Below are 17,965 nucleotides of genomic sequence, written 5' to 3'. Positions count from 1 at the left end.
TTTAGTCAAAATCAAACTGGGTAGGTTAAAGAAAGGCCTCTCCAAGTTCAAAGGTCCATTTAAAGTCAAGAAAGTGCTTAACCATTGCGTCATCCTTAACAATGGTGAATGCTGGAACTTCAGGAGAGTTGCTCTCTACAAGAGACAGAAGACCTCTTCCTCCTTGGTCTCAGTGCATCCTGATGCCTCTGATGCCTCTGTTTCTTCCACCCCATGCCCTGTTGATTCTGACACTAGTGGTTACTTACTGGCTAATGATATTGATAGTCACCCAGTTTTTAATAGTGTTTCCCTTGACTCTCGTGCACAGGATGAAGTCAATGTTTCTGGTGGGGGTGATGCTACAACTCTTATGCAAGGCCCAGTCCCCATTCAGAGTTCTTCCCTTTATGCACGTCCTCTTAGGCCCCGCCGGCCTCCTACTTACCTCCAGGACTTTATTTGTTAAGTTTCCTTTTTGTTTTTGTTTTTTTCAAACAACAGAAAGGGAGAAGATGTGTAGTACATAGGTTGGCTTTCTAGTTATCTCAAGAATGAGTTTACTGTTCCTATTGTTCCTATTCCATGTTCCATATTCCACCTTCCCTGTTTCTCTATGTACATTCCACTGAGTGGCAGTTTACTGGCTTCTGCTGCTGTGGATGGTCTGCTCTTATGCTGTATCCTACTTCCAATAAACAAACCTATGGAAACTTACTCTGCCTTTGGACATCGTTTACTACAACTCACACTAAATCAACAGTACACAGCACAGTACACAGCACATTAAACAGCCCTATCACCCAAAAAGACAGATCCCATAGTACTATAATCATTCCCCAGGAAAACCAACTAGCAGCAATATGTATGCGAAATAACACAGATGGCACCCACTTGACGTCTTAAGACCTCCAGCCACTTCCACCAAACACCAAAACTCACTGGCAGCCGGGATTAAGACACTGGATAGAATATATTTAAAAAATATATATCCCGATAACACCGTTCGACAAATCAAATCAGACGCTGGTTGGTGATGCTATCCCTGAAACCACATTGGAAGATATCAGGACTCGAGCAGTACTGCGATGTCAAGCTAAGGACAGAATATGGGGCTATAGAAATGACCCAAATATAACATGAAACTTATCCTGAATGGCTATTTTCACCTGCTTTAAATTCCACTGTCTCCAGTTAAGGCTAAAAAAAAACATTTCCAAAAGAGCCAGTTAATTTAATACTTCACAAATATTTTGAGGCCGGACTTCTCCCTTTGTAGAGCAGCACAAAAGCCAAAGAGAGGGGCAGAGGGAAACCAACCTCAAATCAGCCACTGGCACCAAAGACCCAGGGTACACTAGCGGACGTCTTGCATGTTGTCATCAGTTGACCCTTACCCTTCATGCAAGATCAGGTTGGGGGCAAAGGGGACGTAGACCATAGGATGGAGGGCAAAGAAAACCTCGCCCAGCAGGCTGGAGGACGAGGGCTTGGTATTTGGTCTACTGGCCTTTAGGATGCTCTGGGAATCAAGGCACGAAAGCAGTGCCAATAAAGATGCAGACAATTGCCTTCTAAGCACATATCATGGTTTGCTACAAAGGAGAATTAATGTTGCTAGGTAGTAAAGCAGCCTAGAAAGTATATGACTCTCAGGAGTTTCTCTGTGGAGCTGGCAATGAAACACATTTCTTGCAAACCAACACATTTTATTTATTTGTGCGGCAAGATGAAATGTTTGGCCGATTTAAATTAATACATTGGGGATGAGGGAAAACAGGTGCGCCAACCCAAAAACTGCCTCCGTAGACGGTCTTGGCACACCGCTACCTCTTGCTCCCTCTGTCATGGTGGCAGGAGAAGAGGACCGTTGCAGAACAGAGAGGTCCTTGCAGAGTCAAATCCTTGCCAGATTTTCAGGCTTTCCACAAAAAATACATTAACATATGACAAATATAAACTGACATAGTTTAAATAGTTGGCTATTGCTCTGAACATCCAACATGAACTGGCCACTGATGTCGATTAGAGATATCTCATAGGGAGGTGTAATGGGACTCTTTATAGATTATGGGTTTGAATGATTATATAGGCAATTGAGATTTACACTGCCAGGAACTGATATTGATTTAAGCCTGCTAGATGTAATTGAAAAACCAAGTTTGTTTAAAAAAAAAAAAAAACTGGCGCTCCTGGATTCATGCTGGACAACCTTGAATTAAGACCATAATATTAAAAAAAACGGTCAGTAGACGGGAGTGTGGAAGCGCCATATATAAAAGGGAGAGCGCAGAGGAGGTAGGGGCAAGGGAGTAGATATAAGAGAAGGAAGGTCAATAAGTTGCATACGGATTTCATGTTTCCAGTTCCAAGCTTTCATTAGGCAGGATAATGCATTCTAGGGGCTATAATCTTGGTTCCCTTTCATTGAACCAATCGGGGGAAAAAACCACTGTCGAGAATCTGCAAAACCGAAGCCCACAGCTTGAAACATGTACTGATATACTGCCACTCATGGGTGAAAAAGCAACCCAAGTGAAGGTAGAGGTCATGGTTGACGATGCGTTGACTTGTATCCAATCATAAACAAGTTGCAATAGAACAGCCTCACAGTCCCCCACAGAGCAGCATTTACTTCCTCTTTGCCACAGTGTTTGAGCACTGCTTGGAGCAGCATCCTGTAAGAGGGCATGAGCAGGGTCATTAGCACAAATTCCAGTGATCTCCAAGGACATTATAGTCCTGCTCTGTAACCCACCTACCTACCTACCTTTTCAATTAAACCTGTATCAGAAAAAATAGCATCTTCATGCATGAACAAGCTCCCCTCCTTCTGAAAACTGTCAATCCTGTTTAAACAACCTTTGGCATATTCAACAGGTTTATATGTTGCATACTGCCTGTGCCCCAATACAACCAACCTATAGGATCACACATAGAAGGCAAACCAGTTGCAGGCTTCCATGCACACGCAGATCAAAACACGACACCCATACACACCGGGTCATATTTATTGGCAGAAACACATCACAGGCAACCATGCAAAGTAGCAAAGCTGCCAAGTGGAAGCAGATCATTTTGAGTCACTCCTTCGGATAGTCCTTGGCTTTTGGCCAAAATTCTGTGCATTTTTATTTTTCAAGGCCAACATTTAATGGTAAAAGTAAAACCATGCTCCTGAATGAACAAGTTTGTTGGATTAAAAGCCAGATAAATACACTTGAAGCTTTCAAAAGACTAAACATAATTGGTATTTTGCAACAAAACTGATTAAACTTTTCACTTTTACTCTTGTGAGCCATCAAATGGTTTGATTAGCCTCGGTTGGTTTACCTTTTACTGCAGGCAGCAGCTCGCTTGCAACATATCATTCCAAATTGAGCATCAGGGATTTGTTTTAATGTTCAGACAATGCAGTGCACAAAAGGTGGCCAGAGATAAAGCATGCCAAATGTTGTAATGGTTTTTGTCGACCGTGGATCTCTTTCTAGCTATGTTTCCAAAGAAAACACACACTACATTATAGTGGCGAGAAAGGTAAACCTACACGGTCATAGAATAAGGGCTTATTCACTTCCGTTTCCTTATCTGGAAAGGCAATCACATCTGCTTTTTACAGGCGTAGTTGTTGTACGTGTTTTCAAGATGGTAAACTGCGTGCAATATGGTTATGAACGCCCACAAAGAAGGGGCTGCTGTATTCTATATGTTATGTTACTTGATATAGCCTAGTAAAGCGTCTGATATCTGCACAGGGTTAAGTTAACAGAAACTAGGAAGTGTTGGGTAGGTAAAACAGACAATTGGGCTAATACTGGATAGTATGGTAACACTTAGGTTTCACACACTTCCATTACTTTGTGCTTATTTATAATTACAGAAATATAACGCAATTTGCCCAGAATCTCATGACTTTTTCTGGGAAAACCAATCCAGGACTAGAACATAGGTCTCATTGTTCAATTGGTCAGCAATTTAGGCACTATACCACATCTTTTTCTGAGTGACTGGTCAAGGCCATCATATTTAGTGTGCTTAACAATATAACCTATCAAGCGCGAAATAAATTACAAATACTTTAAGCTAATTTATGTAGCACCATTAACTCACATAAAAACAGCAATCCCAAAAATTTAATTTTTAAAGAAGGCAGAAGGACTAGTTTTTGATCTCTGAAGTAGGGTGGTTAGCTCTTACCCGCCAAATGTAGGCTGTCTGGTCACTGGACCCGCTCAGCAGGAACTGGTCATCGGGACTCACACTGGACTTTATGTAGAAGGTCGAGTTCTGGTGTCCACTGAAAACCGCCACTAAGGACAAATGTTTAGAAATTACATAAATGAGCAACCAAGCATTGCCCCCCAAGAAGACTTTGTCAACCAGCCTGCGACCTTTCAAGAGAAACAGAAGCAAAGATACAACGACTGCAAGGGCTCTTATAACAGTTTGTAAGTGGACACTTTGAGCATTCAGTGGCAGAAATATAGGTTTGGAATACATTCAATTAAGGACCTGGGTTAATCATCGGAGTTCATAATGAAAGTACAAGTCACTCAACATGGTGCCTCTGTACTCCTTGAAAATGAACCCTTCCTTTAGTCACTAAGGAGTGCTGCCACAAAGAGAGGGACAGAAACACCTGTGACAGTGTTGCAGGGATTCTGCTCAGGAACAGAACTATGCTTGTAACCACAGAACATCAGTGTGTAGGGACGGAGTTATCATACTACCTCAGTATCTTTGAGTCAGAGTAGCTATAGTGCATCACTTGCCCTCCTAATCGTTCCAGAGAAACAAGTGAGTTGGCACCCCAGAACACAACACTCTCAATCATCTCAGGGATCGTGGTAACAGGACACACCCTTTCACACTTTCACTCGTACTTGTTCATAATAAGATAAACAAGAGACGCAAAGGTTAAACTATCATGCTCAAAGATGCAGCATTTGAGCCACAATTCGAAGACAAATGGATAACAAAAACATCGCTCGGATGGTTAACAACCCATATACCATAAAAAGCCCTGTCACGTTATAAGACACAATAGCCCCCCCCACTAAAGCTAAATGAATATATTTCAAATAACTCTGGTATTAATGGCAGACCCCGTACCTTAGCATACATAGGTGGATGTTCTACAGCTCAGCTGACATGGTAATCTTGTCCCAAGACCGTTGCTCAGTGTGTGTGCTATTAGAACTATTGTCCTCTGTTATATGACTAGACTTGTGCTCACAAACAGCAGCTGCATTTTCATGGTATGTCTAGGTGCTAGTGTCTGACCAGAGAGAACAAGGGGCATTGGTGTTTGACCTTTCTATGGTGTTCAAACTAAATTCCAGAAAAGGAACAGAACACAAAAACATACGCAGGTTCCGAGTGAAAATACATTGTGGAACAAAAGCAAAGGTGCTTATGTAGTAACGTGTGCAAAGGAAATGCGGCCTACAACGTGCACAACTAGGCTAAAAGGGAAAACGACAATGGCCATGCAAGAAACACTACTATAGGATCTAAAGACATCAAGAATCCATGGTGCACCAGTGGCTATCACGTTGCCCAATCTCACCGCCTATGCCTATCTAGAGAGATTGGATATGCAGATGGTGGCGTTGGGATGGTGTAGCAGACGCTCGAAGAACAAGGGCGGTGATGGAGTACCGTACTCACTAATAATATCTTGAAAGACTCCAACATCTTAAGCTCCTCTTCCTTCTATTCGTGAAAAGGTTTTGCAAGCATAATTCAGTAACAAAAAGAAGGGGGTGACAGTTGTGGATAATTGCTCAGACTTCATCCATAAATGTTTTCAGCATAATCGGATTGAGTGAGGAACCAGCAGTATAACAAGCATCCAACACATAATATTAACAAAAAGCATACAACAAAGCCCAACTGGTCGTTTTGACCATCAGCTCTACAGGAATTCTTTTTTGAAAGCCACCATTGCTACCTGAGCCCCCTTCCAGTGAGACTGTCAGGAGGGGAGGAAGCCCTTGCTCAGAGCTGCAAAATGCAATTCATAGAAGCGTCTAACCAGAAGTTAGAACTGTTGTGCATGAAAATAAGTCAAAGTGCCAAGAAAGGGGCTTCAAATATACATTGAAGACCTCTGGACCACTGTTCCCTTAGACGATGCATTCGGCAAAACTATCCAAAGAAAAACCTTTCTCATTGTATTAACCCACTTCCACCACAGATCATGCCCCACAACATCAAAAACAAAGAACCAACAATAAAAAAAACTGTCAACACAACAAATACTACAACACTGACCTCACAAACCCACAACAGAACACCCAAGCCTACCGCACAGCATTCATAGCCACCCTCTTTCGAACCCCTAACCTACAACAACCAGTTCAGCATCTTTGTCAATGTAACTTTCTTTCCTGCAGGCTGACCAGTCAAACTGGTCTGACCCGGTGAAGTGTGCACAAAGCTCCATTTCCTCTTCCACTGAACACTTTGTACTTCCAAGCCTGACACAGCTTGGCTAACATCGCTGCACAGGCAGGAAGGAAAGCGCTGCATGGGGAGATGGGAGGGGAGCAGCTGTGTCAAGGCCTGTATTGCTTACTGGTACAACTCCAGTTTATGGCTACACAAATGTGTGAGTCCGCCAGGCTGAGTTATTCCACCCTTTTACAAACCCCACTAAATAACACACACACAGGGAAATTAAGGGGTCACACTCATGACAGACTAAACCAAGGGACAGTAGGCATGCTCCCCCACTCCAGAGAGTAAAAAGAGCTGTTAAAAAACGTTTCATTAATTGCCACCCAACAGTCCAAGGCAGGGGACCCTAGACATATGTTGAAAGAAGGAGCACCCTATTGTTAGCAGAGTTTGGTGCTCTGCTGGTGATGAACGTGTTCTAATAACATGCAGAGCACCAGCCAGAGGACTTGAACCTCCTGTACAAGAAAATATACCAGGCCAGTCAAATGTTGCAATGGGGATCAGGATGCCACTAGGCACCAGAATTTTATCCCACACATTGCATGCATGCCATTTTAAGCCCATTGTTCTATTATGCAAAAAGAACGCACACGTCTCAAAGCATCGTGCCTGCTTGAAAATAGGCCTAGGTGACATTTTCATTAAGAGGGCATTATCTCACTTAATTTTAGGTTATGCTCTTTATCTAAAATGACACCATTATGCCACGTCGCGAATAACCCGCAGTTCAGTGTAAAAATTTACTGCAAGGACACAGGCAAAACACGCACGTCCAAAACGTTAACTGTTATTTGTGCCACTTGTGTTATTTTGCATTAAAATATATATATATATATATATATATATATATATATATATATATATATATATATCCGCATGTCCTTGGATGCAATAACGAATGTCACACTAAAATGTTATGCAAAATGATAGTTTTGCATTTCGTGTAGTTACACATAATTTTTCAGAAATTTGGAATAATTACACATACACCATTTGAAAATCAAGATACGGCTGAAGGTGCGACGTCACATGTGGCCACTGGCAGACGTGAACCACAACTCTTACAATCCGATTCCCACTGCTCTTTGGAGTGTCTCCTTTCCACAATGTTCTCTTTGGAGAGCTCAACACGAAACACCAGCAGAAAATATGTCACTGCTCTTACCACATTTGGCTGATGCAACACCCCTTGAGAACAGGGCTCCGATGCGACAACTGTGTGTGCTAAGAGAATAAGGTTAAATCATTGAAAAACTAGCAGGTGCTTAAGAATGTGTCGGAGCATTACAAAATCAGACGAGGCAAGCCTTGCAGAACGCCGTCTCAGCACTTCGTGTAGGACTTCTTGCTGTTGGTGAAGACTGCCCTCTGCTGTTCAAGGGGGGACTCGCATAGACAGAACGGCTTAAATGAAAGGAAAACTGCTTGTCGTTGAGCAGTGACCGCCATAAACAGTAGCGCGGTTTGAGTTTTCCTTGTGGCGGCGCAAGGCACCAAGCGCACACTCTTCGCACAAGGAGAATCTATTTTGATCGAGCAACTTTTTTGTCAGTTTTATACAGCTTAAACTTGGCCCAAGCATTAAGGCATTTTATTCGAGAACAAGATTACATCACACAAGGGCAGATTTCTATTTGTTTTATTTGCCATGTGGAGATTTAATGATTTGCCTAGACTCACAGGATGTTGAGTCGACGCTGGGACTTGAACTGGGTTCCACAGTTCCGAAGTCGGCGCCGCTGGCCGGTAGGCATTCTTGCCCATGTTCTGGTACCACAAAGGGGCAGAATTTATGAGATTTAAAAAATGACATCACGTGACACTTGACCTCAAAGACTGGTTCAGAGGATACAAAATGGTCTACTGTGTGTTGCGTGTGGACAAGTCACCACAGAGGTCACAGGCTCCCACTTCGGAGAACACCGCTTGGACTCTGGTTACCCAAATACTACATAGTCAAGCTTTAGGAGGCTAGCAATCCTTCAGGTTACACAGATCCGAATACACGTTAGGCGTCTGCCATAAAAGATGCTATCCAAATTACACAGCTCTCACTACCGATGCCTGAGACCTCTGCGGGCACCAGAGCTTACAGGCTTGGGAAGATGAGGAGGTACAGGCTATTCAGACAGAAGTGCGGTGAAGGCCTGAGGGGCGTGAGCCTCAGACGACAAAGCCATGACACAATTTTGACTGGTCTTTCGTACTCAGCCAACAGACAGCTGAGTTAGCGCCAAGACCAGTGGTTCTTAACCAGTGGTCTTGGGACATCTGGGGGTCAGCGAAGCCAACTCATGGGGTCCGCAACTTCATGGATTATTAAACAAATAATATATATATTTATTCCATATGCAAGCTGAAACAGCCGATCCTTGTATAAAAAGCTAATATACCATTAGAGCTCAAAAATATCAACAAGAACAATTCTAATACTGGCTAGTAGGTAGTAGGGACTACTCCAGTGCCAGAGAGGAGACTACAAAAAATATATTACACAATAACAGCAGGTTAGGAGGTGGTAGGAGGCGGGAGAGAAATTCTATTGTGTATGGTGAGCATCGCATTGCTGTATGCAACAGTCACGTCACAAGAGAAATGGAAATAACATTAACAGATTCATATGGTGTATATTGAATTGTAATTGCATTTATATAGCTCTTACTACCCATGACGAGGCGTCAAAGTGCTTTTTCGGCGAGTAGCACGCTACTCCGGAACCCATAAAGGATTAGTGTTGAATTAGTATAGTGAAATATGAAAGTAATTTGAGTGGTGGATAGGTTAGTCAGTTATTATATGAAAAAAGAAGCAATATGTAAAAGCGAACATTTTAAAGTGTTCCGTAAATGTGAAGGAATTGAAATTGGAAACTAAAAGTTACGGTGATATCCTTCGATTGATTTGTGGGAGCAGTGCAAGTTCGTAAAAAAATATATAGTATGGACGGCGGGTGGCCTCAACTGAATTTAGAAGAGCTTCGACCTTTCTGTTAAAATGTAAAAAATGTTTGTATTTATGAATTAAAATATTGAATAATTTCTGTATTTGTTTCAGGAATGCTCGTTTCTGTATGTTTGTGCATTCCCTTTTGGTTAAAATCATTGAAATTCCTTAGGCAGGGGCCCCCAGATAAAATATAAAATAAATGACTGCGCAGTGGTCCCCGGATTACCATTATTGATTAAGTGGGGGTCCCCGTATTTCAGTAATGATTAAGTGGGGGTTCACAGAAGTCAAAAGTTTAAGAAGCACTGTAGACTGCACAGATCATACAAGCCCTTGGCTCAGACCGGAATACCTCAGTTTTCTGAAAACTTATATGCCCAGGCCTCAGAACTCTCTCTCAGTTTACACGACAGCTGTTCACATTATAGAAACACGTGCTATGCTTAGTGTTATGCAGGTCGTGCATAACTTGACTTCATGCACGGGCCAAACTATCCAATGCTGGAGGTGTTCAGCACAGGAAGGCTTATGTTATTCACGCATATCTCCTGCAACCTTCTGGGAGAAGAGCTCGGCAAATCCCATGCACAAGCCTTGTGTCACCACCTTGTCCGGCATAGGTCAGAACATTATTTCCCTCCGAATAGCCAGACTCCACAGCAGAGAAGCAGGCTCCTCCACTTGGGTTTAAACTCATGGATGCTTGAAGCCATCCCTCATTCATAGAGGAAACGTGGAAGTTAGGTCGATCTAAAACCCCAGGGAAATGACCCGACTCTGTACTAGGAAGCGCTTTTGGGCATGACTCCCTGGTCCAGGTACATCGTGCAGATAGTAAAACCCAGACCTAAACTACCTTTGAGCGACAACTTACGATTCAAGCGGTACCATCCAGACACCCTCTCTTGAGGACTCCTCCTCTGCTCTAGGAGGTAAACGTGCCTCCCCAACCCTAGTTTGACAACCAGGACTCCTTAGCCAGGGTTCTCTATTCAAATTTTTTGCCCATCTGCAAGTTCTAGCACTCCCAGGGCAAGAAAGGAGGCGGCCTAGCTGCCCTGACTCAGCCGCAGTGATGGTGGCCCTCCATACTGATCCTCCCACGTAGGTGGCTCTTTATGGAATGATAAACTGCAGCCTTCTGAATGTTCATCAGCAGTACTCTTCACAAGATGGACCCGCTCACTATTATAAAGCTCTAGCAGGCAAATTAAAGGCAGAACTCTTCATTCAACCAGACAATCTCACACTTGGATCAGACATGCGGATAGCCAGGCCATGCCCAAGCGGTCTAGCAAACCACTCCTGCTGCTATGTGACTGCAGTCCCACCCCCTTTAAGGCTGTGTGTAACTTGCACTTAATGGGGCTGAAAGAAGAGGTAGCATACAGCACTCACAGCCTCTGAAGGATGCGTAAAGCACATACTGAGCCACCACTCACTCATCCAGCCATTCAAAGTCGCCTACATTTAGTCCTTACCTGGTGCGGTCTTTAATCCCGTTAGATTGAACATGTAGATGTTGTCATCTGTGCAATTTGCAAACACATTGGTCCCAGTGGAATCCAAAACGAGGCTGGAGTATCCTGGAACAAGAAAACGCACTGCAGGTGAACAGCAATCCACCACAAGTGAGTCCTACACATCTTGGCAAAAGACACATCAATACCTTTTCTTTTATTTTAAGGACATGTTTGCGAAAAAGACAAGTTTCAGTAGACATACGACAAGAATATCACTCAGTCAAGAAAGAAGGTATAGGTCTCATTTTGGAACCCAAATGCTTTGAATATTGGTGCATGTAGAGATCTAGTGATAAACAACTTTAAACACTGATCATTAAAGGCTCACTCCTCGGTGTTCATTAACGTCGCCTTGTGGGGAATCTGTGGCCCATGGAAAGAGGCCATGAGTGTTGAAGGTAAGACATTGAAGCGTCTTTGTGAGGGTGTTCACACTCACAGGCAATGAAGGTTTTGGGGTCAAAGCAGTCCGAGTGTCAGAAAAGAGGTGAAGGATGATGGACAGTCCACTCAAAACATTCCAAGACTGAACTATTGAACTATTTGAACTCTCGAACACTGACCCCCATGGAACAACACATTCCCAAAATGGCAATTTTAATCAGATTCCTTTAAGAAAATAGCATGGACGTGAATTCTAGCTCGAATCCCACTCATTTACATGCCCAATTAGTCTTCTAACCACAGCAAATGCCACAAAGAACCAATTTAAAACTAGCTACAAAGTATTTTCTGAAAAACAAGCATTTTCAGGTGAACTGGAGTACTCTTTGCATTCCTTTGTTGGTGTCGCTGAAGAATAAGGAGATTATTACAGTTCATAAGAGATGGAGCACAGTTCGTATTCACTTAGGTGTTTAGTTACGAGCTTACCAAGCTTACGGGTGCTGGTCCCTGGATAGGCAAATGCCTTGGATGGCACAGGGTCCTGTCGATAAGCTGTGTAGGTCTTGCGTAGGTCCCAAACCTTTACCACGCTGCAATTTAAGAAAGGCATATTGGCTAAGACATCCAGCAAACTCATTGATGCAAAAATCGTGCTCGAAATCTAATACACGGTCAATAAAAGGCAGAAAAAAAAATCGAACTGATTTAGTTAAAATATATTTACAAAAAAAAAAAAGTTGTACAGAACTTACAATTAACTAAATACCTAACAATCTGCAACAGTTCGATCAACACTGATGTTGCTAAACAAGCTTTGGCTTCATATAGAATAACACTATTTTCAAACTTTGGTTGCATTCATACAGTAATCTTATTTAGACTTCTACTGTGGCAGACATGTATCTTCTTATATTTATGGTTGAAAACGTACAGAATATGGTATTTGTCAAGAACACAAATTTAGTCCAAATGATCAGATTCCTGAGACACTACAGCTAGAAATACTCTCCAGCAGCGACCTCAATGGCTACAGAAGCCCAGGCAGGACCCGGGAGTGAGCCAGCAGGGACAGGGAAGCATAAGGGGGAATTGGGCAGGAATTACTGTAGAACGCAAAGATGGCACAAAACTCAGAACCTGATCCACAATGGTTTTATTTATGAAACCCGCATGTTTTAATTTTCAGTCCCAGGTTACTTGTGTGTCGCAATATGGTCGCATGTCGTGAACCCAGGCATATGCAACACACATCAATTTAGAGCAATATCATGCCCTGTAAAGAACACCCAGGACCTGAAAGTAGAGTACAAAAGTGGTGAAACCTGGTGGAAATGTGCCGCTGTCCTGCCCAGGAATTACCATGGTTTGACAACCCTGCAAGGACCTGATCCCTCAGATTTATAGTGTAGGGGAAACGATCAGGGAGTTGGAAAGATCGGATGCTTCCGCCCCACAAGGCTGTGCAAAGACACAGATGAAGCTGCTGTTACCTGCTCCGGGGGTGCCAAGTTGCTATACAGACAGCATTTGAAGCACCAATTCTGTGAACTAGGCCCCCTGTTAAGTAACAGGCAAATGTTGCTGCTGGTGCTGGATGCCGGTTCGACAGTACTCATCCAATATATTCACAGCGGAGGTATTTTCCCCAAATAAATCACTAGTTCCTGGTCAGCACAGAGGGGCGTTTCTCTGACCAAATCTGGATTTTTCGTTGTAGACAGCAGGTATCTCTACAAAGGCAGTTTCCAGGTTTTAAACCCTAGACTCTATAGTCACTGAAGAACCCAGAGGGCCTGCACTGGCCAGCAGATTGGACAGAACCAAGAGCCACATAGCAGGCCCTCTACAAGGAGTTTAGTGCAGTTACTAAAAATAAACAAGCATTTGCAATGCAACAGGTCTCGCATTAGGAAAGTTTGAGCTATTGATATTGTAAATGACAAATTTGTTATTTGTGTGTTGGTTTTGAAAACAGCAAAATTAATAGCTTTGTCATTTACAATGCCAATGGTTATAACTTGCGCAAATGTGACAACTTTGATGGGCTAATTGATATGTATAATAGGTAACAGCTGAAGGTATTTAAATATACTGACAGACGCAAAATTCCCTACAAATGTATTCAGAAAACAAAGGTTAAAAATATACTTAATGCCTCCGTGACTGCATAGAATGCATGCTGCAGTGACAGGCAAGTGTCGGGGATTCAGCGGAGGGGATGCAGATCTCTTATATTCACGACCTGCACCAGAATTAGCTAAATTCTGGAATACTGTGGTTAACTTGGTCCTGGAAATCGCGGGTGAACCCAAGATCTGCAGGCCAGAACTTTGCCTATTGGGATTAATGACTAAGTCGAATAAAATCAAAATTGGAAAATAGATGAGCAGACATGGCACAGATTCACACAAAAGAACAAATGCCTTGCCGATTGACGACAACACCACAAACTAAAATTAGGACACAGTAATTGTTAAAATAAGCTTAGACTATGAATAACTACACGAGGCTGTGGTCCATGATGGTTTGGATGTTCTTTGTTAACTGTGCTAAACGACATTAACAAATAAAAAAATATTGTAGCATAATAAAAAGTAAGGCAAATGGCATGTGCAGCAAAATGTGTGTATATGGGACAAATGAGTTTCTAGTTTTTGCAATGCGAAAGCATGGAGTAATAATGAAGGTACGCTGTGGGCAAAATAGTTGGCAGGGAATGCGAAGGACCGCAGTAATAGTCATTTGGCGAGTAGGTAAATGAATGCTGGGCACGCAATGCTAGTAGATTGTTATAAGGCGAAATATGTGGTAAGAATAGGGAAGTGGAAGTGCGAGTGTTTCTGAAAGTTGAGTTTTGGAAATGATGTGGTGATAATGGCATGGTAAAACGTAAGTGGTATATGTAGTATAGAAGGCATGTTTCTGTAAACAAATGTAATTTGATTAGTAGTAAAAGAAGAGCCAACAGGGTAAGGGGAAAGCAAAAAAATAGAGTGTTTTCCTGGCGCAGTATAATGGGTAGTGGTAACTTTGAATGAAAGGGCCTGATATAGTAAAAGAAATTGTATGAGCGCACACGCAGCGTGCAGATCGAGCAGTGTTTAAAGAATAACATCGGGTATGTCCGATTACCAAAAGAAGGCACAGTGAAAATGTCTTTGGATTGGTGCGTTACCTTGCCTAAAAAAAAACCCACTAAAGGGATATGTTGCTTTATATGCGCGCAGTGAGCGTGCAGATAAAGCAGGACAGTGCACCGCAATCCCAAAAATGGAAAATGTGCGCGCATGTTTTGGATGTTTTGTAAGTGCGTGCAAATCAAAATTGGGAGCTAATTATAAAGAGAGTATCGCGAGATCATATATAGGAGTAAGCAAAGGGCGCTTGCAATAAAGCAATAGGCAGATTTCGTTTGCAGTACGTGCCTGTGCCAATTCGGTGTTTATTTGGGCGTAATAAAGGAGGACACGCTTAGGTATGCTGTGTGCATAAACTCAAATCTCCCGTAAATAAAATGTTTGCCAGGAAATGCATTTCTTGTCCTGCTATAATCAAAGGTTGCCTAATAATGGAGGTGAAAGAAATGTTCTGTGAAAAAACTATGCAGCGCTGATGGTCGCTTATTGTGTAAAAGGGTTGTGTGGTATGCTATGTTGTGTTTGGTTTCTGTAAGGAAGAAACCAACGTAGTGCATGCCACAAAACCCAACAAACACGCCTGTGTGAAATGTTTTTTTTCTTTAGCCCGCAGCATGTTGTCCACCAAGCTTTACACTTGTGTGGTAGAATCTACTCTACTATCGTAGAAACGATAGTAGAGTAGATTAGATGATAAGACTCCCCTCCAAGACAAACAAAGGGTTAGAGGGCATGTGTCTGCGTGGCAGGAACATCTGTTCAGCAAAGCATGTCACGCACCAGCAGTTTGTTAGTTTGAACACGTGAAGGACCCTCGAAGATGCAAAACAACCCTGCACGCTCCAAGAATTCTGTGTAGCTTTGTAAATGGAGTGCACGCGATAATACCTGGGCTAATAAAACAAGTCAAAAATAGAGAGCGGGGCAGAGATAGAACGTGGAAAAGTGAGAGAGGCAAAGTAGAAAAGAGATAGACAGCGGGACAGAAAGAGACGGGCAGTCAGAGAGGGAGGCTGGGACAGGCAGGGGAAGAGAGAAAGAGGGGCAGAGACAGACACATTGACAAAGAAAGAGAAGCAGCAGAAGCAGAGAGTGGATCAGAGAGGAAGAGAAACACAGGGGAAACGATAGAGGGGCAGAGACAGACACAGTGGAAATCACAGAGACAGGGTGGCTGATACACAGAGCAAGGCAGAGGCGGACTATGGAAAGATAGAGCCAGAGACAGACACAATCCTATTATCTCAAGGTGCGTGCGCATTCGTGGTGCGAAACGGTGAATGTGCAATTATAGCTGATGAAGAAAGAGAAAGGGGAGAAAGACAAAGAAGGGGGTGGATGGCGATGTCAGGTCAACAATGGGGCATATCGAGTCAGGTTGAAGCTGAGCAAAGACAAAATAACTTCTAAGGAGATCGCAACATGTCCGGGATTGAACTCACCTGTAACCAGGTGATAGTTCCAACCCGGTTCACGGGTAAAATTATAGGCCGTAGGTACGGTCAGGTCAGGTCAGGGTGGAGAAATGGCAACAGACGGGTGCATCTGTGCTCGAGGGACCTGTAAGAGCAAGGTGCGAGAGGGAAATGTGGAAACTGGAGTCGGACGAGGCTCTGGTCGGAGTATGGAGTAGAGTAAATGAACACAAGCAATAAAAAACACATGTGGCACAAGGTGCACAATTCAGTTCCGGCTACAAAGAGATACAACTTAAACAAGTTAAACGAGGGTGAAATAAAAAAAAGCTCTTGGCATTGCTGTGGGGAGGGGGGAAAGGGGGGGGGGGGGGGAGGATAAACGCGAGACACGGCCTGGCGGCCGTGAAAGTGAAAGTACGGCCGGCCGGCCGTGAATAATTAGGGGAGGAGAAATGCCTGAGGTAGAGCGCACGCTGGGGGAAGCTTGTGGGAGGGAGGCTGGTGGCTTTGATGTGCATTGTGCACGCGCTTTTTTCACGGGCACAAATATTTACAACAAGGGGTGGTGAGGGACAGAGTCTCTGAATTAAGCAGAATACTCTCACCCAGTCAAAAGATCAGGGCTAGATCCAACACCGTTTTTTAGCTCATTGCACCATCCCAGTTTCAGAACCTGGCTGTATGCAAATTAGTCTGTTCCTGTCCCAGTGCATGATGGGAACAGGGCAAACCAAACTACAAAAGCCAATTCTTACACTGGGAAGGAAACAAGCTTCCGGGGACCGGTTTCTGGCATTACAGCCGTCTTCGGCCCGGCTTGCTTGAATCCTGATGGTGCAATGAGCAAGGGACTCATGTCTGAGTATACCCTTCCACGCTTAGGGTGGACAAAAATATTTACAACAAGGGGTGGTGAGGGACAGAGTCTCTGAATTAAGCAGAATACTCTCACCCAGTCAAAAGATCAGGGCTAGATCCAACACCGTTTTTTAGCTCATTGCACCATCCCAGTTTCAGAACCTGGCTGTATGCAAATTAGTCTGTTCCTGTCCCAGTGCATGATGGGAACAGGGCAAACCAAACTACAAAAGCCAATTCTTACACTGGGAAGGAAACAAGCTTCCGGGGACCGTTTTCTGGCATTACAGCCGTCTTCGGCCCGGCTTGCTTGAATCCTGATGGTGCAATGAGCAAGGGACTCATGTCTGAGTATACCCTTCCACGCTTAGGGTGGACAAAAATATTTACAACAAGGGGTGGTGAGGGACAGAGTCTCTGAATTAAGCAGAATACTCTCACCCAGTCAAAAGATCAGGGCTAGATCCAACACCGTTTTTTAGCTCATTGCACCATCCCAGTTTCAGAACCTGGCTGTATGCAAATTAGTCTGTTCCTGTCCCAGTGCATGATGGGAACAGGGCAAACCAAACTACAAAAGCCAATTCTTACACTGGGAAGGAAACAAGCTTCCGGGGACCGGTTTCTGGCATTACAGCCGTCTTCGGCCCGGCTTGCTTGAATCCTGATGGTGCAATGAGCAAGGGACTCATGTCTGAGTATACCCTTCCACGCTTAGGGTGGACAAAAATATTTACAACAAGGGGTGGTGAGGGACAGAGTCTCTGAATTAAGCAGAATACTCTCACCCAGTCAAAAGATCAGGGCTAGATCCAACACCGTTTTTTAGCTCATTGCACCATCCCAGTTTCAGAACCTGGCTGTATGCAAATTAGTCTGTTCCTGTCCCAGTGCATGATGGGAACAGGGCAAACCAAACTACAAAAGCCAATTCTTACACTGGGAAGGAAACAAGCTTCCGGGGACCGGTTTCTGGCATTACAGCCGTCTTCGGCCTGGCTTGCTTGAATCCTGATGGTGCAATGAGCAAGGGACTCATGTCTGAGTATACCCTTCCACGCTTAGGGTGGACAAAAATATTTACAACAAGGGGTGGTGAGGGACAGAGTCTCTGAATTAAGCAGAATACTCTCACCCAGTCAAAAGATCAGGGCTAGATCCAACACCGTTTTTTAGCTCATTGCACCATCCCAGTTTCAGAACCTGGCTGTATGCAAATTAGTCTGTTCCTGTCCCAGTGCATGATGGGAAC

At 43.6% G+C, this 17,965-nt stretch overlaps 2 protein-coding genes across 2 annotated transcripts in view; one reads left to right on the top strand and one right to left on the bottom strand.

Annotated features, from left to right (window-relative positions):
* The window catches only part of INTS7 (integrator complex subunit 7), a 303,638-nt gene that overhangs the window by 33,784 nt on the left and 251,889 nt on the right, over nt 1-17,965 (top strand). The gene's annotated exons all lie outside the window — the stretch shown is intronic.
* DTL (denticleless E3 ubiquitin protein ligase adapter) overlaps nt 1-17,965 on the bottom strand; it is an 84,907-nt gene that overhangs the window by 39,691 nt on the left and 27,251 nt on the right. Inside the window, exons 9-11 of the mRNA XM_078649745.1 lie at nt 11,787-11,890; nt 10,872-10,976; nt 4,177-4,289 (exon numbers count right to left, since the gene is read on the bottom strand). Of these exons, the coding sequence (XP_078505871.1) occupies nt 4,177-4,289; nt 10,872-10,976; nt 11,787-11,890 (322 nt within the window). The remainder of the gene's footprint in view (nt 1-4,176; nt 4,290-10,871; nt 10,977-11,786; nt 11,891-17,965) is intronic.

Source organism: Lissotriton helveticus, chromosome 6, assembly GCF_964261635.1.
Source record: "Lissotriton helveticus chromosome 6, aLisHel1.1, whole genome shotgun sequence".
NCBI lineage: Eukaryota > Metazoa > Chordata > Amphibia > Caudata > Salamandridae > Lissotriton > Lissotriton helveticus.
This window is presented reverse-complemented; position numbering and strand designations above follow the sequence as displayed.